We start from the raw sequence: 24,800 nt of genomic DNA, 5'->3' as shown, positions 1-24,800 counted from the left end.
TTGTAGAATTTTCCTGATAGTGTCAGTTTTGAAAGCACATCATAAGACATTTAAAAATACTTAAAAACCATGTAATAAACTTATTAATGAAATATTTTTTTTAACCCTCTTTTTAGGTTAGGACATTAATCTAGGAGAAAAAAACAGACTTAAAAGGTAGTTGAAGGTAATAGCTGTGGTGTTCACTGTTTTTCAGAATCAAGTAGTAGTGATTGATGGTCTTAGCTTTAAACATGAAGTGTACATTGGAATTCTTAATTCCATTAAGAAATTAATGCTGCCATTAACATTTTCCTTTTTCCTTGTGTTAAGTTAAAATGAAATTTCATCTCTTTTCCTTCAGAATTTAAACCTAAAGCAGTGCCTGGCACATAGTAGGTACTCAATAAATATTCATTGAAAAATGAATGTTAATGTCCATCAAAATTACTTCATTAAATTGAGGTAGTCAATTTTTGGATCTGTTAATTTTGAGATGTTTTTCATATTTCTTTGTTCTGAGTTGAACTCAATGGTGATATTTTCTACTAATGGATGTTTATTTTATTTAAAAATTTTTTTAGTTGTAGATGGACATAGTACCTTCATTTATTTATTTATTTTTATGTGTGCTGAGGATTCAGATACAGTGCCCCAACGCATGCCAGGCAAGCACTCTACCACTGAGCCACTACCTGAGCCCAGATGTTATTTATTTATTTATTTTTTTGGCGGTCCTGGGATTGAACTCAGGACCTTGTGCTTGCAAGGCAAGACCTTACCAACTGAGCTATAACCCCAGCCGCGGATTTTTTTTTATAAAACCAAAATATCACAATAAATTTGGGTATGTGTGTTTAATAAATGCATAATCAATATTATAGTTATAAGCAATACCCATGCTTTGTATAACTAACTGAAAATTAACTTCGAAATGTTTTCTAGGAAGGACTTTCAGAGGTAATTTAGCGACAAAGGGAATCCTGCTGAAAAGTTTTTGAGAGTATTGGGTATAAATAAGCTTTTTTAAAAATATTTTTTTTTAATTGTTGATGAACTTTTATTTTATTTGTTTATATGCAGTGCTGAGAATCAAACCCAGTGCCTCACATATGCTAGGTGAGTGCTTTACCACTGAGCCACAACCCCAGCCCTATAAGTAAGCTTTTATGGAACTGAAATACCCTATGAAAGATTGTGTTAAGCACATACAAAATACATGAGTCATAGCCAACTGTTACATCGTGCTGGTTTTCTCACGTATCTGGACACCAGGAAGCTAATAGCCTTCAGGATATACTGATAGAGGTGACAGGAGGTTGCCAGTTAAAGCTGTGTGCCAAAGGTGCACATAACATGGTTTTGAGCAGTAAGGTCAGGGCCAAATGAAAGAGTAATCTTTTTAAAAGGTAAATTTGATACATCTATCTTACCTCTTCATCCCCTCCCCCTCTTTTGAATTTACGATTACTTAGGACAGGGTTTTTGCCAATTTTGTTAACCCTTTTATTCCGTGGTGATTTTCCTATTAGGTAGAAAACTCCTTGAGGTCAGACACCCTGATTCTTTTTTGCTCACATTGTATCCTTAGCACTAGGATTACATGGTATGTAATAGGTGACTAAATAGTATTAACGGAAAGATGACTTGTAAGACAGTCTTGGAAATGTTGTTTGCCCTGCTTAGCAATTTTTTTTTTTCCTTTTTGGTATCTTATTCTAGTTCTTTTAGCCTATCCACAATTCCTTCTTAGCTGCCACTCGGTTCTAGTAACCTAGCTATATAGTATATGGTGTTGGTATATATCACAACTGTACTTTTTAAAGTGTAATCTTCAAAGGTAATTGGTGATGTGCAGTAATGGCTCATGTTTTGTATGAATCTGCCCTTCGGCCATGTTTTAGGGACATTATTGGAATTATTCCCTGGAGTCCAGCAAAGAAAACAACATGAATGTGTTTGTATTGGACACTTTTAACTCCAGTAAGTTGCTCCCTAGGTAATATTCTGGTGATAGCTTTTTCACCTTTCAAACAAAGAATAAATGAAAAGTTAGCGTAGTTAGCATAGGCTACAAATTGCCTTCTATAAATTACCTAGTGCATTTGTAGATTACTTTTATAGATTATTAGAGTGCTTATTTCAAAAATGCAGTATCAAATGTCATGCAGGTAGCAAAAATGAGGCAATTTAGTTGATGATAGGGTTTTGTCTCGTTTCCCTTTTTTCTACTAGAATAACTTTAGGAATTTTAAATTTCCTTCACTACCTTTATTCCACCCCTACCCTGTGCCTTAGTATCCCTGCATTGCCTTTATAGTGCCTTTATGTGTTCAGAATTCCAGTAGGATAGTCCTACTGGAAATAGGATAGTAGGAAAATTAGATTATCCTTTTACAACTTCCCTTTATATTGTCTTTTAAAGTATTTTTGATATGTAAACATGTTTAGTAAGAATATTTCATGGGTTTCTGAAGACTTTCTGGAACCAGAGAGTAAACATGTCTATAAAAGAATTTTGTGTTCTTTGATAGGATAAATAAATCAGCCTTCTTAATGAAAGATAATTTTTTTTTCCAAACATGTATATAGGGTAATAACATCTGTCTCATTCTACCTTCTTCCCATCCTCACTGCCCCACCCCTGCATCTCCTCTGCATAATCCAAAGTTCCTTCACGAAGGATAATTTATAGTGTAAATATTAGGATTCCAAAAACAATTATTGAAAATTTATTTAAAAAGAGGTTTTATTGTAGTGAAAACTTTGCACTCTCTATGAAATAATATTTAATTTAATGGGGGTTGGTGTGAGTGTCTGCAACCCCCTCCAGGTTCTGATACATTATCACTACATAGTCCATATAAAGGAAATTAATTTAAGTAGTTCATCGATTCACCTGGTCCAGGGGCAGTGGATGGCTCTGGGTCGTAGTGTCTAGTCTGTGCTGGTAGTGGTAGTTCTGGGTTGGAAATATCTTTCCTTCAGGATTTTCATAGCATTGCTTTATAGGCTTACAACTTTGTTGTTGAAGCCAATCTGATTCTTAATCCTTTGGATATGACCTTTTTTTCCTACCTTTTCCCTCATCTCTCTGGAAATGTGTAGCATCTTTTCTTTATTTCTGGTGTTTGGAAATTTGACAGTGGTGTCTTTTGCATGTGTCTTAGTTTTCAGTTACATTGCTGAGGACTCAGTGGATATTTTGGCTAACTTTGGAAAAATCACATCTTTCAATTTTGGTGGATTTACTTCTTTGGCTATTTCAAAGTTTCTTCTCTATTTTGGTGAGCTGGAGGCTTTCTTTTTACTTATTTTCATATCTCCCCCACTTCATTCTTTTTCTTTTACCCATCTTCTGAAAGAATGGAAGCTTTTATATCTTCCAATGAATATTTCATTTTTACTATTACGCAGTTAAAGAACTATTCTGACATTTGTAAAAAAAACAGTAAGGGATACTTTATTCAGAACTGTTGCAATGGTCTATTAGTCTATTTGGGGTACCTTAACAAAGTACTGCAAACTGAGTGGCTTAAACAACAGAATTTCATTTAATGACAGTTCTGGACTCTGGAAATCAGATCAGTTGGCTAACATGATTGGATTTCTATAAAAGCATTCTGGCTTGTAAGTAGCCTCCCTTTTCTCTGTATGTTCACATGACTTTTTTTTTTTTTTTTTTTGGTGCATGTACATGAGAGAATCAATCTTTCCCTCTTTTTACCAGCTCTCTCTGATTACCTATGAACTCTTTTAACCATAATTACCTCCTGAAAGCCTTATCTCCAAATATCATCCTGAGTCACAATTAGGGTTAAGGCTTCAACATATGCATGGGGGGATAATTCAAATGTTGGGGGAAAGTAACTTAAATATCTAGGGTAGTAGATTCTGTCTAATTTAGCAGGATTCTTGCTACAACTAGGCAGGCCTGGCGTGAACTGGAGTATTGCAGCAGTTTTTGTATGCACACCCTGTCATTGTTCCTGGTATTATCATTCCAGAGGACTTCATCTTCTACAGATAATAACTTCTAAATTTCTTCTGGCAAGGGAGTGGATTGGGCTTTTGCACAGAAATGTGGAGTGCACGTGTGGTTAGTTTCAGGATATCTTTTTTTTCAACTTGCACCTAGTCTTCCTTATTTTAGAAATGGGAAAGCAGTTTGAATAGTTCAAGGGAATTTGTCACTTCTTTTTTGTACTTTGATTTTGATTTGTGATTTTTAATTTTTAAGTTTTTTTTTTTCAGAGAGTTATTACCAATTGATCACTGATGACTATTCTGTAGTTTTCCTTTGTGTTTAGAACTACCACAGAGTCACTGTCTTAAAATTGATTAGTAGCTTCAGCCGGTCATGGTGGCTCACACCTCTAATCCCAGTGGCTCAGGAGCTGAGGCAGGAGAATCATGAGTTCAAAACCCAGCCTCAGCAAAAGTGAGGTGCTAAGCAAATCAGTGGGACCCTGTCTCTAAATAGGAATACAAAAAAAAAAAAAAAAAAAGGGCTGGAGATGTGACTCAGGAGTCTAGTGCCCCTGAGTTCAATCTCTGGTACCCCCCTCCAAGAAAAGAAAAAAAAAAATGATTATTGACTTAAAATGCAGGATGTGAAGGAGGGAAGGGGAAGAGGTGTGGCTAGCATCTGTTGAGTGCCATTAGAATGGTGATGATCTCAGTTTTATGTCATTTAATCCTTACAGTAATTCTGTAAGGTAAGTGATATTATCCCACCATATGGATAAGGATAAAGATAATGATCAGAGAGGTTAAGTAACCAGCTTAAGAGCCAGTCAGGGAGTGGTAGAACTATTTCAAGTCTGGGTTTAAGAGCATTCAAATCTTTCTAATCAATTGTCTTGCTTTATTCTTCTCAAACTGTGTGAACAGTTATTTCACTCACTGGTGACTTTGGGGCTACTTGTGTGTACCTGGCCTTAGGAACCCAGAGAGGATAATCTGTGTCTTGGTGGAGCAAGAATGACCTGATAAGATTGACCTTTCAGTAGGATTACCAGTGATCTGTATGTAGAGTGACAAGAGTAGAAGCAGGCAGCAGTTAATTCCAGAAGTCTTGGTACAAGTGGTATTAGTTTGGACGAGGATGGCAGAGGAGTTGCAGAAAAAGTGGGTAGATTTGAAATGCTTATTGGAAGGAAGCTGATATGATAGGGTGTCTGGGGATGTGTTCAGTTGTAGAGCACTTTGCCTAGTGGGTGGTAAGAATTTAGAAAGGAGCTAGGGGGACTGAGGATGACTCCAGACTTGATCTGAGCTGAGTATTGTTCTTGCCTTAACTGATATGTGAGAGAATAAGCTCTGGTGGTAGACCAGAGTAGTAATAATGTAATTATATATATGTATATATGTGTGAATATCCATGAGGAGTTGACCAATAGGCAAGTAAGCATCTGGGAACTCAGCAGAGGTCTGAGCTGATAAAATGAATTGGGGCATCACTCACATATAAATGGTATTTAAAGCCATGGGACTACATATATTTATCTAGGGACAGCATACAGATGTACATACATATGGTGGTAAAAGCCTGAAGTAGTGTTATTGATTCCTGTTTTTGAAGAATCTTCATCTGTTAACTCAGATTTACATGCTAATGTAATAGTATTTGCTGAATGGGGAAAGAAGCCCATGCTGTAGCCACTGCATTGAAAATGATAATCAATAAACGCATTGCAAACCTGTTAATAGTGATTTTTTGACAGAACTGTTTGTTAAACATCCTTGACTCTCATGAGAGACTACATCTGAGAGCATCAACATTGGAATCCCAGATTTGAGAACGCCGCACAAGAGGAGCATTATGACACATTGTGAAAAAATAAGTTCCTATTGAGAGGCAGAAAACAGAATACCAAGTATGAAAGAAGCCTTATAGGAATAATTAAAAAATGAGATTGAAGTTCATACTAGGCAAAAACTGGAAACAGTTGAAGTGTCCAACAAAGAACAAGTAAACGATTGTGGGACATTCATTCAGTGGTCTAGTCTACACAACATGGTTGAATATGTTGAATATCAAAACATTTTGTTAAGTGAAGGAATCCAGACAGAAAAGAATACATACTGTATGATCTCATTTATGTGAAGTTTAAGAACAGGCAAAAATGATAATAAAACAATAGGGATGTCTACGGAGATGGAATTGATCAAATGGAGTCTTGAGAGAACTTTCTGGTGTGATGGAAATGTTGTATATATTGACTAAGGCATTTGTCAAATGGGTATATACACTTGTCCAAATTCACCAACATGTGTACTTAGATTTGTACGTTTTACTGAATGTAAGTCTTAGTTAAAAAAAAAAATGAGAAAACAACACAAGCAGTATGCTGAGTACTTCTGTGATGACGAGTGTACAGTGCACATACCTGCAATCTCAGAGATCAGGAAAGCTCAGAGGAAGTAGTCTCTCTTTTTATCCCTTCAGACCCAAACTTACTTACTTTTCAACTCTCAGCTAATTCTATACCATAACTTCTATTCCTCTGATGACTATTTATGTTGTGCAAACGAGAATACTTTAGGTAGTAAAAAGGAGTACTACTATAAATTACGTTGGGACCACAGGTAAAACCTGTGACCTTTTCTGTTTCTGTACTGGTCAAGATGTGGTATTCTACTGCAGGCAACAGCTGGAGGCAGGCAGTAGCAGGTTTTACCTGAAGGTAGAGCAGCCTTCGCTTGACTTTACCTAGGGGCGGCTAAAGCAGGCAGAAAACAGCAAGATGGGTAAAAGGTGAAAGTTGTCTGGGATATTTCTGTGAGTCTATTTACAGGTAAAACTTTTAAAATAGATGTTATTTATTTTATGTTTCTAAAATTATTGATGTTACTTTATTTGTTCCTTTGAAACAGGAGATAGTGGATAATCCTCTTCAAAAATGGAGGATGGAAAGCCCGTTTGGGCACCACACCCTACAGATGGATTTCAGATGGGCAATATTGTGGATATTGGCCCTGACAGCTTAACAATTGAACCCTTGAACCAAAAAGGCAAGGTGAGTTTCTCAGAAAGATTTCAAAATGTGATTTTTTTTCAAAAACAGGTATTTTTTTAGTGTCTCTCTTCTTAATGAACTAAATATTCTTGGCACAGTAAAAGGGAAAGGGAAAGGAAAAGGAAATCAGAAGTACATACCCTAGGAGCAAATGGTGTTCTATGACAAAATCATACAAAAATTTAATGAGCCTTTCATAATCACATTCTTAAATAGCTATGTGATAAAATATATACAATAACATTTTTATTCCTTACACCATATTACTGAAGTTATTAGTCTCTCTGTGATGTATTCGACATGTTATAAAGTAAAAATATGAATGCAAACAGGGTTATGTTATTAATTTTTTGCTTTTGTGTTAGCGTTCTTTGTAAGTCTTTTACTTTTTTACCCCCTAGGGATTGACCTCAGGGCAGCTTAACCACTGATCCGCATCTCTAGTCCTTTTTATTTTTATTTTGAAACCAGTCTTGCTGAGTTGCTTAGGGTCTCTGTAAGTTGCTGAGACTGGCTTTGAACCTGAGATCCTGCTGCTTTAGCTTCTCGAGTTGCTGGGTTTATAGGCATGTGCCACTGCACCGGGCTATATAGTCAGTCTGTCTGTTTGTTTGTTTTTTATTTATTTATTTTGGGCTGGGGATAGAACCCAGGACCCTGTGCATGTTAGTCAAGCACTCTGCCAGTGGGCTACATCCCCATCCCTATATAAGTCTTTTTAAAAGGCTTCTTTTTAAACTTACTGGCATGCAATTTGAATTAATATATTTCTACGAAGTAAAGATACTTAAGTCTTAAAGCTGTCCCTCTATTATTATTTTTGTGATAATGATAAGCATGAATGTATGCTTTAGCTCTGTGCACATGCTATTTGCTTTTATGCTTAGGCATAGACTAAATAATATTACCAAATGGAAGTTTGGGAAAACAATCCCAAGAGTTGGGATTGCTCATAGAGAAGGTATCCTTTGCAAACAATCTCTCTTACAGTCTTCATGAGTACTAGTAGGACCTGTTTTTGTGAGAGAGCTTCATAGTTTTCAATTTAACAAATATTCTTGTTAAACATTTCTTCTAGATGTCATCTCTGTTTACTGTAGACTCTGCAAATGTTCATGAATAATTTATATTCTACTGGTACACTGTTAGCTAATGCCATATAACTGCCATCCTTCTGGGAACTTTAGAAAAACAAGGTAGATCTCTCATGAGGTCTTTTCAGAGAGAAAACTATTCTGTTACTGTAAACAACCCAGGAACTGAAATGCATAATACATAATGTTGCCATGTTAGAGGAGGCCAATTAAAGATACCTTCAGGGAAGGAAAGTCAAATGTTTCTAATTTTTCCTCTTATTCACAGGCACCTATTTATACTTATAATGCAGTACATTTACAAAATGAAAAAAAATTTAATGGCTCAATTATTTTATATATTTGAAAGCTTTTACTTTTTGACATATTTTATAAACTGTAAACCAGAAGGCCAAAATGAAAAGTATTTTGTATTTATTTTCTGGTAATATATATTATTACATCTCCAGGTGACAAAATAATTCAATTCAAGGCACAGAAGAAACTTGATTTATGGGGATATGCTTTTTCATATTTTTAATGTGCTTTAACTGCCTTATTAGTATTAATGAGATACAGATGTAGAAATAAACATGGTTTAAATTATGAAGTCATATGAATTTTATAGATATGTAGATGATTCTATAAAGTTTCCACATAATTTTTTAAAAAGATTAATAAATTCTTAGAGATTACTTTTAGTCTTCATTTTCCCCTCTACTTTGTGATGAAGGTCTTAATAAATCATTAAGTAGCATAATAACTAAATGCTTTAAAAAATCTATAGAAGAAGCAGTTTTTTACCTAGACAAATGTTAGTAGAAATTAAGTGCACGAAGCAATGAACCAGTCTGATCTACTGTGTGCTGGTGCAGTGGAGGCACAGAGGACGTAAGATCAGTTCTCATGGGGAACAGAGTTTGTGTGATAGCAATGGCTTTCAAGTTTTCATTTGTGACCCATAGCAAGAAATAGATATTACATTGCATTAGGTATGCATATTGTGTTTGAATTTATAAGAAATAAATCTTAATATGTCAACAGTTATGTGTAGTGTGTGTGTGAATGTGTTTTTATTAAAAAAAAAAGAGTTGATGAAATGAAATCTCCTTGGCACATGCTATGCATTTTTTTGCTAAAAATGGTATCTTAACCCCCTAAATTGAATTCATGTTCCATATTTACAGGATACTGGCCTTCAAACTGAAGCCCAAAATGTTTTCTTTTCCCAGTCTACTTTATTGGACTTATATTTTGTCAACATCAGTTTCCCCTCCATACTCTTGCCTTACTCTGGTGTATAAGTTTCTCCTTCTCTTCTGCCCTTCCCTTCTGCAGGTGTTTTATCAGTCCTCGCAACAAACCAGGTGGTATTGGTTGCTCTGTCTCATTGCTCATGGTTTTCTTTTTGCCTGAAATGCTGCTTTTTATAGTTACTTAGCAAATGCTTATTTTTTTTTCAAGACTAATTGAGGTCAACTTCTATCTATAAAAACTTTCCACATATACTTCATCGCTCATTCCCATAAAATAGAATTAACTGTTGATTGCTTTTTTCCTTTGAGGAGTGGTATAACTTTTTAGTGCTGCTGTAATTCTTATTAAAGATAAGAGTTTCCATTGGTCTCCCCCTCCCCACTCTATATTCTCAAGTGCAGGAGTTATTTTACTCCTCTGTTCTGTCACTGGAGCTTGATGCACTGGATTTGCTATGTGGTTGGTGTTCAATGCTGGATGATCATTGTGTACCTTGTTATGTGATCTTCTTTTGCTAGGAGAAGAAAACATTCTCCATTTTACAGAAAGCAGTTTTTAATAAAGCAGATTTTTTTTTCCCTCAGAGAAGAGAAGAAAATTGAGGGCCAGTTGATAATTTGGATGATGAAGAAGGAGGGAGAAAAAACTACCTTTCAGGACTCATTTAACCTTAACCTTCTTGCAACTTTGTCTCTCCCCTCCCCTTGAGTTTCCATTCCCCTTCCAACTTCCTGGAATCTTTTTTATTTGGCATAACTACTGCCACGTTAGAACTAAACTCTGGAGTCTAGAGAGTTCTTGCCCTTGTTGCTATGGCTGTAACAACTGGGCCCTTAGTTCTGTAAGACCAGCAGTTATTTCTGAATGTTTTTTTCTATAGAATTAGGTATACATTAGAGTTGTTTTGTATTGCCATTCATATATTTAATTCACATTATGGAGTAATTATGTCAGTCTTCCAATTTTTCCACATTTACAGCATTGAGAATATGTGTACTAGGTTTCAAATAATTAACTTTCAGAATTTTTAGAGCATAACAGTTTTCTGAGTTGGGCGTGACTTTGAATTGAAGTAGTCCTTACAGCCTGGATTTTACTCTGTAAACTACAGTGATAGCCTTATCTTATACGGTATTCTTGCACACCAAGCACACATACAGATCAAGAAATATGATGATTATTTTTTGTACTTGGGATCAAACTTGACCTTGAAGTACACTATTTCTAAAATATTATTTGACCTTAAAGAATATACTCTATTACTAAAATATTATTTTAAAATAGTCGTACCATTTTCCTTTAAGTTTTATTTGATGCAGTTGGAAACTTTAACCACAAGAGTAATTATAATTGTTTGGAGGTATAAATTTATAAATAACTGTTAGAATATCTTGGTTTAAATTTAATTCTCTTTAAAGTAATTTGAGATCATTTGTTCTCTCTTACAAGATGCTATCTTAAATTCTGTTGTCTCTGCCATAGCAGTTAAGCGATAAATGCAGGTTTATTTTTGGATACTTGTAATTTTATGGACTGAATATTTTTGGGTACTGTTTATATTTCTGATGTATTTTTATATAGGAATTTGTGTCAAATATGTTTTACTCAAATAACATTAATTAAATAGTTCATTTTGTTATATCTTATTGAATGTTACCTTTTCGTTTTTTTTTAAATTAAAATTCCTACATATTCCTACATAAAATTATAAGTATGAAGATTAAAATTTTTATTTTTGAAAATGTCAAATAGCATGTCTGTGTGCATTTAATGTTAATGTACTTTTGTCCCACTCTAAGTTTAAGAGCATGTGATACTTACTTACTGGTTTCCATTATTGGTTCTCATTCATAGTAATAAAGGATAATATTTTTGAGTAATTTTATCCTATTTTGGGGTTAATGCCTTGTTAAATAGTAGAATTTGCATTATATTTTAATACAGAGCATATTGTTTGCCATTACAATACATGCAACCAATTAAGCTCCTTTATTTTCTTACTATAAATAAGCCTCAAGTTTAATGAGCTTTTGTTTTGCTTGTTAGACATTTTTGGCTCTCATAAACCAAGTGTTCCCTGCAGAAGAGGACAGTAAAAAAGATGTGGAAGATAATTGTAAGTATGAAGTTAAAAATTAATTCCAACACATGAAAAAGAAACTGTCCTTCCATGAAATAAATAAGTGATTTTATTACAGTAAACTACTGGTTTAGAAAAAAATGTAGACTTTTCACTCGAAGGTTCATCTGAATAGAGGCGCTCCAAAGTCCTAAATTAATTGCTGCCTCAGATAAACACTTGGTGAAAGACTCTCTTGAGTGTCTTTTTAGTGTTATTTCAGTTGTGCAAGTGTGAGGAATAGTAATAATTTACTGTGAAACTGGAATTAAAGGTCTTTTGTTAAGTCTTGAAAGTCATTTTGAAATTTATCTAGAGGCAGGTGATTTTAGTATATGTGGTTCAGTAATTGGATGTTGAGTCAGTAGAAATCATTAACATCATTCCCTGAAGCAAAGCAGCATTAAAAATTTATAATAACTACTTATAGAAAAAATTATTTCAGATCATTACATTAAAATGAAAATGAAAATTAATTTAACTTATAAAAACCTTAACATGTTTGGTGATACCCTTTATCACCATTTTCAACCTTAAGAAGTAGTCACATTTTAATTTTGGGGGGAGGGTATAGCTTTCTTGTTAATAGAATACCTGAGCAATCAACTTAAAAAGAGGAAAGATTTATTTTGGTTCGCAGTTCTGGAGGTTTCAGTTCATGGTTGGCCTCATTGCTTTTGGGCTTTTGGTGAGGCAGCACATCATGACTAGAGCATGTGGTGGAGGAAGTTGCTCACCTCATGACAGCCAGGAAGCAAAGAGAGCAAGAAAGGACCTGTTGTGCCCTTTGAGGGCACATCTCCAGTGACCTGAGAACTCCTACTAGGCCCCACTTCCTCAAGATTTTACTGTCTCTGGTAGCACCAAGGAGAGCACTAAGCCATTAACATGTAAGTCTTTGGGGGACATTCCATAATCAAACTGTAGCAGTGGGGACAATATTTAGGGATCATGTCCACTTGTCATGGTTTTCCTTAATGTTACCTGATGTTGGAAACTATTTTAAGAAAAAAAATAAATGAATAGACTTGTTCTTACTGGTGGTCATTGTAGTTCACTATTGAGTAAAAATTCCTTATCTAAAAAGGGGTAGTACCCATATGTAAATAGGGGTATTGTCGAATAGTTCTGGTACTAGGAGAGCCTTTAATAATGGGGTCAGGCAGGGTTGAGTTCTTATTCTGACTATGCAGTCAGGAAGCTTATGTGCCCATGGCAACTCAGTCTTGAGATTCTTATCTATATAATGGGGGTAATAATGTATATGTTGCTTGCTTAGATATGATATATTTTAAATGCTTACCATAGTATGTGACCTCTGACAGACTCATTAAATGATAGCTGTTATTAGGTACAAAGGTCAAGGAAAAAATATGCAGTTCCTTTCTTTTCGAGAGTAACTGGAGAGTATGTCTAATGAGCTAATGCATTTTTGAACAATAAAACGAAAATAAAAGGAGCAATATCTAAAATAAGAGAAAATTTGTGTCTGTTAAAATTTGCTTGGGTATGTAGAACTAGGAATTAATCCCTTTCATATCTTAAAATTTTTCATTTAAATCAATGAATTTAAATATTTTAATCCTTTTACATTCTTTTTTTTAATACTAGGGATTGGGTCCATTAACACTCACTACTGAGCTACATCCCCAAGTCCTTTTTTTAATTTTTATTTTGAGAAAATCTTTTTTTATGCTACATGCAAAACAATCATATTTTATTAAAATGAATGCAAATAAGAGAGGAAGCATACATTTTCAGATAAACAGTGGTGAGACAGAGTCTTGTTAAGTTGCTGAGGCTGGTCTCAATTTGTGATCCTACTGCCACAGCCATCTGAGTAGGTGTGATTACAGCTGTACACCACTGTGCCCAGCTTTTAAAATCCATTTCTTAAATTAATATTTTAAACCATTCTCCCATTGTTTATTTCACCTTAATATACTTGACCTGCCTTTAAATTTCCCTGGCCTTAGTACGGATTTGCTGCCTCTTGTGCCTACAAGATGTGAATGTTAATGGTTCTCATGATATAATAGCCTATCCCTACTCGAAGATTTTTTTTCTGAAGTACTGTCATTAATACAGCTTTGGTTGTTGAGTTTAGAATATAGGTTTTCCAGCTGAAGTGCTCCCTTCAATTAGTTCTTTTGTTGTGCTTTGCTGCCATACCGCTGTCCTTTCTAAATGATGCTGATATTTTCTTAGGGTCTCAAATGCTTATATCTAAAATCCTTTTCTCTTTTATATACCATAGTAATAATGTAATGGTAAATGTTGATATCTATAGAGTGTGTTCTGAACTCTGTGATAAGCATTTGATTAAACTGAGTTATATGTTGCCTTTTGATAGTGCCCCAACAATTAGCAAAATTTATTACCTACTTTTAGCTCTAAGTTTTCTATGTAAAGGGTTTTATATGTAGGTATTATTATATTTGTTTTGCATTTTTTATTTGATTCTTGTGCATTAATACCAGAATAGGAAAATAATTCAGTGATGTGAAGTCAATAATCATAAAGAAAATAATAACACATTTTCATGCTTATTTTAAGCTACTATTACTTACATGACATATATTCTTCATAAATATGACTGTTACATGTTGAGAATAATTAAGTATACATTTGAAAATAATCCTATAAAGTACCTTATTCAGTCTCTTTTTCAGTAATGGAATGATTTCTGCAACATTGTAAATCTAGAATTGGATTGACTTCTTTTGTGTTAAAATTGTTTGTGGCTTCTCTTTTTTCCTTTCAGTGAACTAGAACTGTATTGAATAAGCTGGATCTGGAATGTTCAGATAATTCTGTAGTCATATCTCTAAATTTAATAACGAAGTCATAATTATTCTTCATTAGCAACTTTTGATATACAGTTTGGAAGTTGAGTCAGTAGGACTCTCTGAACACACATGTAATGCATATGTAAATATATATTAATTCTTTTTAATACGGTTAAATATGTGAATAATTAGGTATAAAAGGTGGACAGTTCACATACAGGATTGCATATAAATAACCAAACCCAGGTAACTCAAAGTTTGACTCCTAGAAGAGAGTAAGAAGGAATCAGTTGGTTCAGGAAGCTATTTCAAGATCTTTAAGAACATCTCTAGGTTACACCTTCAGAGAGGTGTAAAAAGTGGTAGGGACTTTGAATTTCTCACTCTGTCAAACTGAGAGTTGCAAGTGTTTTCCTCTCTTTTCCCTTCATGTTTCATGAAAATGGAATTGCCTGACTAGTGTGGTATGATTTAAGAAGGCTCTCCTATCCAAATTCTTACAGTAAGAACTTGTACCTATTGGGGATTTATTTGGTTTAATGAATAGATATCCCTGAGAAGGAAGGTGGTGAGTATGGAAGGTGATATAGGAGAGGTAGCAATCATTCATTCACATGTCAGTACAAGTTTACAGGATTAACTTTCCAGGGGAGGTGTACTACAGGATTAGAAATTTTTATTTAAACAGGTGATATTATATGATCAGGTTATTTCAGAGAAAAGTGAGAGATTGTAGTTTAGCAGAGAACTTTGAATGAAGAAACACACAACATGTAAGCCAGACTTCTAGAGGATAAAGGTGGAAGAGGAGCTGAGATATAGAAAGAAACATACCAAATACCCAAATCAGATATATATATACCTTTGCAGTCTAACCCTCTCCAAATCCTTCAATTCAAAGGAAAACTGCTGTTTCACTCTTAGGTGGTTCCATTTACTACATACTTTTATTCTACTTTAAGTGGCATCAGGGAAAAAAAATTCCTGATTGTGTCCTGAATTAGCTTCATATCCTGGCTTAAGATTACATGATTTTTCCCGGACTCACACTTCATCCTGACAGTTATAGAAACTGACAGAATGATCTGATGATCCCTTGCCATTCTAAAAGTTTATTTTATCTGTGAGATTCTGAGCATCAGACTGGATTAATGTCTCATGATGTTGTATCAAAAAATGCATTAAAATCAGGGCTTTTTAGAAAGCATTTCCTCTTGAATTATACTTGACTTTTTTTTTTTTTTTTTTTTTTTTTTTTGGTGCTAGGGATCGAACCCAGGGCCTTGTGCTTGCAAGGCAAGCACTCTACCAACTGAGTTATCTCCCCAGCCCCTGTACTTGACTTTTTAATCAGCCTTCATCACTGCACTCTCACTGCTACTCAGTAGGTTTACTTCCCTAGTTTGAAATTTGTCATTTAAAAATACCATGCAACCTGGTGTGGTGATTCATACCTATAAACCCAGCGGTTTGGGAGGCTGAGGCAGGAGGATCATGAGTTCAAATCCAGCCTCAGCAATTTAGAGAGGCTCTAAGCAACTTAGCAATACCATGTCTCAAAATACAAAATAAAAAGGACTGGGAATATGGCTCAGTGGTTAAGTGCCCCTAGGTTCAATCCCTGGTACTGTAAATAAATAAATAAATAACCATGTAACACATATGTAAAATAAATTTATTTTAAATCAGCCCCTGGGTTTTATATGTACCTGGATTTTAAAAAGATAGAATTAAATATAACAGTAAATTTTAACTTGGGTCAATGATTCTGATTGAGATAATACTGTTTTATTTTTACTAGTTTTTCTTCAACTGTCTAATGATCTACAAATTGTATTTCCTAGGTTCACTAATGTATTTAAATGAAGCCACGCTTCTCCATAATATCAAAGTTCGATATAGTAAAGACAGAATTTATGTAAGTATTTTACCTATGTTTTAAGTTTTTATGAAGACAGTTATTTACATGCTACTGTTTGATTTTGCTAGACTTGAAATTTTCTAACATGAAAGCGTGCTTGATCTGACCCAGTTGAACAAAGCATGAGCTCCATGAGGACAAGGTGTTTCCTAAGGTACTGCTTTTCTTCCAGGGCTTAGAATAGTCCTGGTACACAGTGGACACGTGCTAAATATTTGTGGAATGAAATAATAAATACAGAGCATCACTTAATATCTTTCAGGCTTAAAAATGCCAAATTTGAGTGTTTTAAAAAACACTATATTTTATTTGCTTTCTAATTAGTAAAGATAGTATCAAAAAGTAACAAATTAGGTTGAGGGTACGTAGCTTGGTGACAGAGCACTTGCCTAGCTTGTGCGAGGCCCTAAGTTCAATCCCCAGTACCACAGGGGAAAAAGAAAAAAAAGTAATGCTTTTAAAGATAATAGTCAGAGTTTGTACCAGATCATTCAGTTGGATGCTTAACTGCTATGTTTTAATTATAATTATTCCTTGGGAATGTGTGAGATTTTATTCTAATATAACCTATTCATAGATTCCTTTGTTGGCTAAAGATAAATTACCCCATTGTAGTTCTCCTGTTATAAGGATGGGGCTCTTCATTATTTTTGAACGAAGAAAACACATGGCTTCCTTGACACTTACTAGATCAAATGACAGTTTTAATCTTTTATATCACTATCAATTTGTCTAATTGTACTTACTTAATTCTGACTAAATTACATATAGTCTTTGCCATCTGTCCAAGTTGTGACAGCTGGGAAATAGAATTAGTCTACTGTAGTCCAAAAGAGTTTATTTGCCATCTTCCAGTTGTATGCAATATTAAGACTTTACTTTCTTGATTTTTTTCAAAATCGATTAAATAAAGAGTATATTATGCTTAAATATGGGTATTCTTGAGTGGAAATATATTTAGAAGCAAAATTCACTCCATCAGTATCCTTATATTGAGCAGAATCTAAATGCTGTTTTAGAAAATACAGTATTTTGAAGTTTGTTAAAGCAATTTAACTTGTAGTAACATCAGTGAAAGTTAATTTGGGTATGACAAGGTAACATTATCTTTCAAGTAGAATTGTAGAACCAGTATTTTCAAGGTTAACTGAAGCCATGATTGCTATGTTTTTTTCCTAGCCAGGTATGCCTTTTAGTTATAAAACCCCTAAATATCTGTACTATATAAAATAGCTGTTATTACTATGATTTATGTAAATGAAGGAGGCAATTATGCTAATATATAAGTAAAGGAAGCAATTTGGAGTAGTAGTTTAAATTTGATATTTCATGTTTCATAATGTTTAAAGTTAATTACTATCCTCTTGGATTTGAGTGAAATAACAGCTAACCTGCATTTAACATTTTCATGGTTACTAAAATCTTTGATCCTTTTCTTTTTTCTCCCTTAGAAAGATTAATATCTGGAATTTCTTTTTTTTTTTTTTTTTCACACTATTCCAGGAAACATCTTTGAGAATGTTCCAAGCATTCTAGATTAGTACTCTGAGAGTACTAATACTGAGAGTCTAGCATTTCCATAGCATTTCTTTTCCACAGTTAGAAACAGAAAAGCGAAAAAAATGGCACATGTTTGTAATCCTAGCTATGCAGGAAGCTGAGGCAAAAGGAGCACAAGTTCTAGAACATCCTGGAAAATGTAGCATGACCCTGTTTTAAAAGAAAAAACCTGGGGATGTAGCTCAATGGTTGAAAGCCCCTGAGTTCAACATTCAGTATTACAAAAGGAGTGGGGGGGAGAGAGAGAGAGAGAGAGAGGAGCGAAAGAGGGGGGAGGAGAGAGAGAGAGAGAAAGAAAGAAAGAGGGGGTGGAGGAGAGAGAGAGAAGAGAAGAGAAAAAGAGAGAGAGAGAGAGAGAGAGAGAGAGAAAGAAAGAGAAATAAATATGGCCATGTGAGCCCTGGTTTTCTCAGTATTACTAAACCACAACTATCTACCCAACTAGGAATTTTATAAATCCTGCTGGTACATTTTTCTGATCTTTTAAAGCCACAGTTAAATTTGGAATTTAAAAACAAGCTTAAATTGCTCACAAAATGTTTACCTCATCAGTGTTCTAGGCAGTGGTTAGCATATATTGTTTTACAGCGCTCTGGACCAAGAGGTCACTTCACAGCTAAATCACTATTTTGCATTCACTAATGGGGATGGACCCAGAGCATATTAAAGCCTTCAGTAGCGGGGTAAATAAAGTAGTCTGTGTGGGATTATAAATAATCAAAATTCAGCTGTGGGAATAGAATGAAGGGAGTAGGTTACATAAGCAGAGTCAGCAGAAGCATCCTGATAGAGAAGGAGGCTTAGAGACTTCAATTTCTGTTTGTGGTGACTTGGTGGTCATGCCATCCACATACTGGGAGAGCATATGGGAGCAGAATATTTCCTCTGAGGGAGGTGGGAAGAGGTAATTATAACTTTGGACAGGCTGAGTGTGAGATGCTTACAGGTTGATAGGATAAAAGCATTATCTGTATCTTTTAAAAGTTGTATAAGTGATGAGTCCTCTAGAAATCAGTGAATATTTAGGGTTAGAAATGCAGCTATCAAAGTCTTGGTAATAATAGAGAATTGAGGGTATCTGTTTGTTGTATATTTCTTTCTCCTATTAGTCTTGTTCAGCTTTAAAGGAAAATAGTAACTGGAAAATTTTATTTTATACTTTTCTTATTTAGACATATGTCGCCAACATTCTGATAGCAGTGAACCCATACTTTGATATCCCTAAAATATATTCTTCAGATACAATAAAGTCATATCAAGGAAAATCTCTTGGGACAATGCCACCCCATGTCTTTGCAATTGGTAAGTGATTTGCTTGTATTTTAATTCTTGTCTTTTCTTATATCATGCAAACTTACTTAGTTTTTCCTTTTGGATTAATAGAAGGTACCATGAATTGAATATATATTTTGGAAGAGCTGCCTGCGTTTTGGGTGTGTAAACCTGGTTAGGAGCAGGTATCTTAAACAGGGCGGGGAAGAATACTTTTCAGCCAACTCATGGGGCAGTCATACATCATCAACTTTTTTAGATGCCTGTGTCCTCTTAGGTGTTTTTGCCATCATAAAAGCTGACCTGATGATACTTTTTGATTCCTCAGTATGATCAGCTCTATCTTAGAAGTATCCTCCTTTGCAGCCTTGAGGCCCAGGTCTTCCTCTTTTACCCAGATGACTTCCTGTGAGTGTGTTACTTGGGCCAGGTTTGAGATGGAAGAGCAGACTTCTTCCATGCAGTACTTTGCATCAGGGCTTTATAAAATTAAAGAATTGAAAGTGGTACATGCTGGGGATCTGTGTACAGACAGTGAAATATGTCTTGGCCTTTCCCGGCCTTTCTCAGCCTCTCTCCTTGAGGCTGTCCAGGTCTGAGGCATGGAGAGATGGAGTTATTTGGTCAGAGTTAGAAATTACTTTCTACCTTTTCCCCCCGACAAGTCAAAGATGTTGGCTCACTGCTTTGCTTCCAGACATAACCAGCAGCTGAATGTCATTTTTGGTGCTGGTTCTTAGTGCAGTTTGTTTCTCTTCGGGCTTTCCTGTTATGCTGTGTTTTGACCTAACCAGGCTTCACTTTCAGATTGATGTGTGGTTGATGTGTGTGCCCTGTACTACTAGGCAGAATAAACGCATAAGCCAAATTGAACATCGGATTTACTTTGGTTTAAGACACTTTGATGAGCATTTGTAAGTTCTCTTATCATCCTGAAAAATGGTGCACAACCCTCAGAATCTGAATATGTGTGAACTCATCACTGGAGAGAAGTTACAAAGTGTAAACAAACTAGTTTTTATTTTTCGTCTTTTACTGCCAAAAAAAGTGTTTAAAGTGATTTTATAAAAGTGGGTGAAGCAGGTTGTTGATAAATTGAACAAAGGAATGGGTGTACTCTTGTGTATGGTTTATTAGTCAGCTTTATCACTATAACAAAATGCCTGGCACAGGCTGCTTGTGAAGAAGAGGTTTATTTAGCTCACAGTTTTGAAGGTTCACAAATAGCATAGTTAGTGCAGTCTCTGTGGTGTGACTGCCCCTTGGCTGCATTACATCATGGCAAATAGCAATGGCAAGAGCAAGCGAGTAGTTACATCTCGAACTAGGAGCAGAGTTGGGAGGGGCCTGGCGTACTCCTTTATAATAACCCTCTTCCAAGTACTCAAGGGGTTTTAGGAGAACTACCTTCTGAGAGCCAAGGACCTCCCACTAGGCCCCTTCTTCACAAGGTTCCACTGCCTCCAGCAATGCCACCCTGCAGTCCAGGCTTCAGTACAGTGAACCATTGAGTACCCAAACCATACTCCAAATATAGCATATCGTTTGCATTCTGTTCTTAGAGTCTAAGCCATTTATAAAGATTTCTGTATTGGTATGTTTGAGGTGAGAAATTGTTGTCTTATTGAAACAAATTGGTCAGGAATTATCTCAAGTTGTTTTAATTATAAACCAATTATAGCTTAAATTGTTGGAATGTAAGGAAGAAAGTTAAAAATGATATATAAACAATTGCAAGTCTAAGAAATTTAAAGCAGTTTGTTTATCTTTGGAATGCCTGTAAATTCTATGTTTAAGTTCACAGGAGTTACAGGAATTCTTATAGGTTTCTTTTGCAGTTATGTGTTTTTTATCTCCAGAAGAAATTTTGGTTGCCATATTTCTTAATTAGAAGCTTGTTACTTCAGCTTTTCACAGGGGACTTCATTAGTTATGCATAGTGAGCATTTTTTTTTAATCCCTCTGTAGATCTGCTGTGGTATTAGGGAAAGTGGAGTCACAGTTGATAATATGTAGATATTAAAGCACAAATTTAAGAGTTGTTTATTTAGATTTCACGTTATTTAGCTGTTAGGGTAATAAGAACATTGAAAATAAATACTTTTGGAGATGTTATTTTAACACTTTTGAATGACTTTATTTTAAAATTTCATTAACTGTTAATATAAATTTATGATTTCTTTAGGAGCAAGTGCTTCCAAAGTGAACTTTCTAACATTTAATAACTGTATTTAGTGTATCATTCACCACTGATGTGTTTTTTTGACCTTAGCTGATAAGGCTTTTCGAGACATGAAGGTGCTCAAGATGAGCCAGTCCATCATTGTTTCTGGAGAATCAGGAGCTGGCAAAACAGAAAATACAAAATTTGTTCTCAGGTGAGTAGTTAGCTAACCTGAAATATTTTAAACAGGTGGTAAAAAACACATAGAATTTGCCAACCTAACCATTTCTCAGTGTACAGTTTAATAATGTTTAGTGTATTCACATTGTGCATATGATCTCCAGAAGTTTTCATTTTGTAAAACTGAAACTATATACCCATTAAGAAATCCTGTGTCTTCCTCTGTCCTCACCCTCTGGCAGCAACCATTTTGCATTTTGATTTTATAAATTTAAGTTACTTTAGGTACCACAATAGGTGGAATCAATATAGTTTTTATCTTCCTGTTAATGACTTATTTCATTTTGCTAAGTGAAGATTTACCTATGTCTGGGTTGGTGTTCCAGTAGTCCTAGATACATGGGAGACTGAACCTAGGAGTTTGGGACAAGCCTGGGAAACTTAGTAAGATCTTGTCTCCCCTTTTTATTTATTTATTTATTTATTTATTTATTTATGTATTTATTTAGTGGTGTTTTGGATGGAACCCAGGGCCTTGCACATGCTGAGTAGGTGCTCTACCCCTGAGCTACATCCCCAGCCCAAGACCCTGTCTCTTTAAAAAGTTTAAAAAAAAATACCCATGTTGTATTATGCATTAGAATCTCTTTCCTTTTAAAGGCTGAATAATATTCCACTGTAGGAATACATTTTACTTATCCATGCATTTATTGATGAGGTCTTGAATTGTTTCCATCTTTGGCTGTTGTGAATAGTACAGTTATAAACATGAGTGTACAAATATTTCTTTGAGATTTTGAAAGGTTGACTTTTAACACCTTCACATACTTTATGGCATATTTGGAATGTGGGCTCCATGATTTTTAAGAAACAATTTCCTTATATGGAAGCTAATCTGTAGATTATTGAAAGCCAGCTCTGATATGTTATTTGTATGAGTATCCTGGAAGAACCAGTGCTAGTTAGGCAAAGGGAAATTTAGGAATGTTCCTTCAAAATCCCAAATCCAAATGGACATTCTCTTCTCAGTATTGCTGCTAGTAGTGAGTTTCAAGCCATTTTTTTCCCTTAAGCTTATGATGTTGGCCTTTTTATTTTTATCTCCCCACATTTCTTCCTTCAGTGTATCCCCTTTGCTGCCATCAAATTTAACTCTCAACACTTTGTTTAGAATCATAACATTTGAAAAATGGAAGGAACCCTAACATTCATTTTAGTTTAGTTCTTTTAATTTACATACCCTGGGAAGTTAGATCTAATCATGGTTCTACTGCTAGGACCAGCACATTCACTTGTGTTGTTCCTGCTATATTATAGTTCTATGTAAATGTGTATGCTACTCGGAATTATTTATAAAAACCAATTGAAGAATTTGTTAATGCCTGTTATAGATATGCAATTCTGGTTAAATAAATGCATCTAAGTACTCTTGAGAGTGGTTTAATTTCTTATTCTTTCTCTCCTGCATATAATAGTCATATGGTGAGTCTGTGGTTAATGTAGGAAAATGCACAAAAAGTTAAGGAACCTTAAACTTATAATGTACATTTACACTGTAAATAAAGGATTGTTCTTTGTTTGGAAACGGTGTCAAGTAAATAGTTGTTTCCTTTTGTCTTCTTTTCATGTAACAGCTTGAAGATTGAGAAATTCCCCTTGTTCAGCTGCAGATTGCCTTATTTTCTGTAGCCATAATGTTGAACTAATAGGTAGCAATAAAAGACTTCGAATGTAGTTGATGTGTGTTTCCATGTGAAATATGTTATATGTTTAAAATTAAATGTTTGGTTAAAATCAGAATATTTCCAAGAAGAGCTTAAAAAATAATGCTGGTTTAGACATTAAAGGCAATCCAAATCAAATTAAAAAAAAATTTGAAGCTATAAGAAAATGGTTGCATTTGAGCATAAATTTATAATTTTTAAAAGTTGTAATGATGATCCAGGTTTCAGTTTTACATGTGTTGAATAATACTAAATTTATAAATATATCATATGCAATATTATTGTTATCTCAAATTTTTATCCTATATTTTAAATAGATACCTGACTGAATCCTATGGAACAGGTCAAGATATTGATGACAGAATTGTTGAAGGTATTGTTAAATTTTCTGTTGTTGAGCACTTACTGAAATTAACTTATTAGAATTCTTTCAGTGGTTTGGAATGTTCTCCCACAGATTCCCAGAACTCCTGTCTCCTACAAATCTTTAATCATGTGTCATCTTCACATTGAATTAATGTCTGTTGTCTCTTCCCACATCCCTACCCCACATTAAGTACTAAGAAGGCAGAGTTCTATTTTACTTTACAAACTCAGGATAGTACTTGATACATAGTATAAATATTGGTATGAATGTAAGAAATAGAGGGAACTCTGGCTTCCAGTTTATTTTCTGGACCTTGTTTTTCTGTAAAGAAGTAAAGAAGAAGAAGAGTTATTTGCTATTAGGACACTTTTTTGAGGAAAATTATTATAATGAAAGCATTCTCTTAGAAGACAAGAGTGTGTGTACTGTTTTCCTTAAACTCTCCATGCTTGCGTACTCTTTAGAAGGCCTCTTTTGCCTCAATTTTGAGACTACTGGACTAGGCCACCATCATGTTGAATTTGTATGCAGTGCCTGCAACATGGATCCCTATTTGATCTTTTCACTTAACATTCCTGCTTCTTCTTAATCTAGTCCCTGTATGGAAGTGGGATTGACCTATTTCTTTAAATTTTGTAACAGCTTCGTATGATGACACTCTAAAGCTGTGTTATCACCTGCTACTGTACTGTGTTGTCTGGCTCCTACCCTCTGGCCTCATGTTGAGTCTGTCTCCTTTTGCCTTAGTCCTGTTGGTCTTCTTGTAGGTCTTTGAGGTGCTTTAGGCCTTTCTGTATACTTTCTCCTTTCCCCTTTCTCCCTTATAGGTAGGTATTACCCTTAAAAGTTGAATAAATGAGAAACAAATCATGGATTAACTCAATAAAAAAACTAATTTGAATTCTGATTTATTCACTTGAGGTGTAGACTCACTTGAAAATTGAATGTAAGCCCAGGTTTTTCTCATGGTAATATACTACATAGTATGTAGTGTGTTGTTGAGAGAAATTGGGAATTGTATTTCAAACATTTCTATTGCCCTTCAGTAGAAGATCATGTCACTGGGAGGCCATAGAAACCTTTGATGCCCTCTTTAATGGAAATTTGGTTGTTGTTTTGGGAATGAGTATATTATTAAAAGCATAAATATGATTATCTTATGGAGTTTTTTTACTTATATTAAAATTTACTTAAAATTTTTAGTAGATCATTAGTAAAGGAGTTGGGGAGGCCTATAATTGAATCCTCCTTTTTTCAGTAGCCAATTGTCTGACCTTTTGAGAGTTGGTTGGCTTTTCTGACTTCAGTTCTCTTGCTCATCTGAAAAGTGAGGGTACATGTTAATATTTCTTTTAGTTTTAATGGCTTCCTAC

The 24,800-nt window shown here is 34.7% G+C and overlaps 1 protein-coding gene across 1 annotated transcript in view; it reads left to right on the top strand.

Moving 5' to 3' along the window:
* Nucleotides 1-24,800, top strand: part of Myo6 (myosin VI) — a 132,638-nt gene that overhangs the window by 43,229 nt on the left and 64,609 nt on the right. Inside the window, exons 2-7 of the mRNA XM_047557838.1 lie at nucleotides 6,859-7,001; nucleotides 11,378-11,447; nucleotides 16,084-16,157; nucleotides 18,893-19,022; nucleotides 21,265-21,370; nucleotides 23,378-23,433. Coding sequence (XP_047413794.1) covers nucleotides 6,885-7,001; nucleotides 11,378-11,447; nucleotides 16,084-16,157; nucleotides 18,893-19,022; nucleotides 21,265-21,370; nucleotides 23,378-23,433 — 553 coding nt within the window. The 5' untranslated portion in view covers nucleotides 6,859-6,884. The remainder of the gene's footprint in view (nucleotides 1-6,858; nucleotides 7,002-11,377; nucleotides 11,448-16,083; nucleotides 16,158-18,892; nucleotides 19,023-21,264; nucleotides 21,371-23,377; nucleotides 23,434-24,800) is intronic.

Source organism: Sciurus carolinensis, chromosome 7, assembly GCF_902686445.1.
Source record: "Sciurus carolinensis chromosome 7, mSciCar1.2, whole genome shotgun sequence".
In the NCBI taxonomy this organism is placed as follows: domain Eukaryota; kingdom Metazoa; phylum Chordata; class Mammalia; order Rodentia; family Sciuridae; genus Sciurus; species Sciurus carolinensis.
The sequence above is the reverse complement of the archived record's forward strand: the minus strand, read 5'-3'. Positions and strand labels throughout refer to the sequence as shown.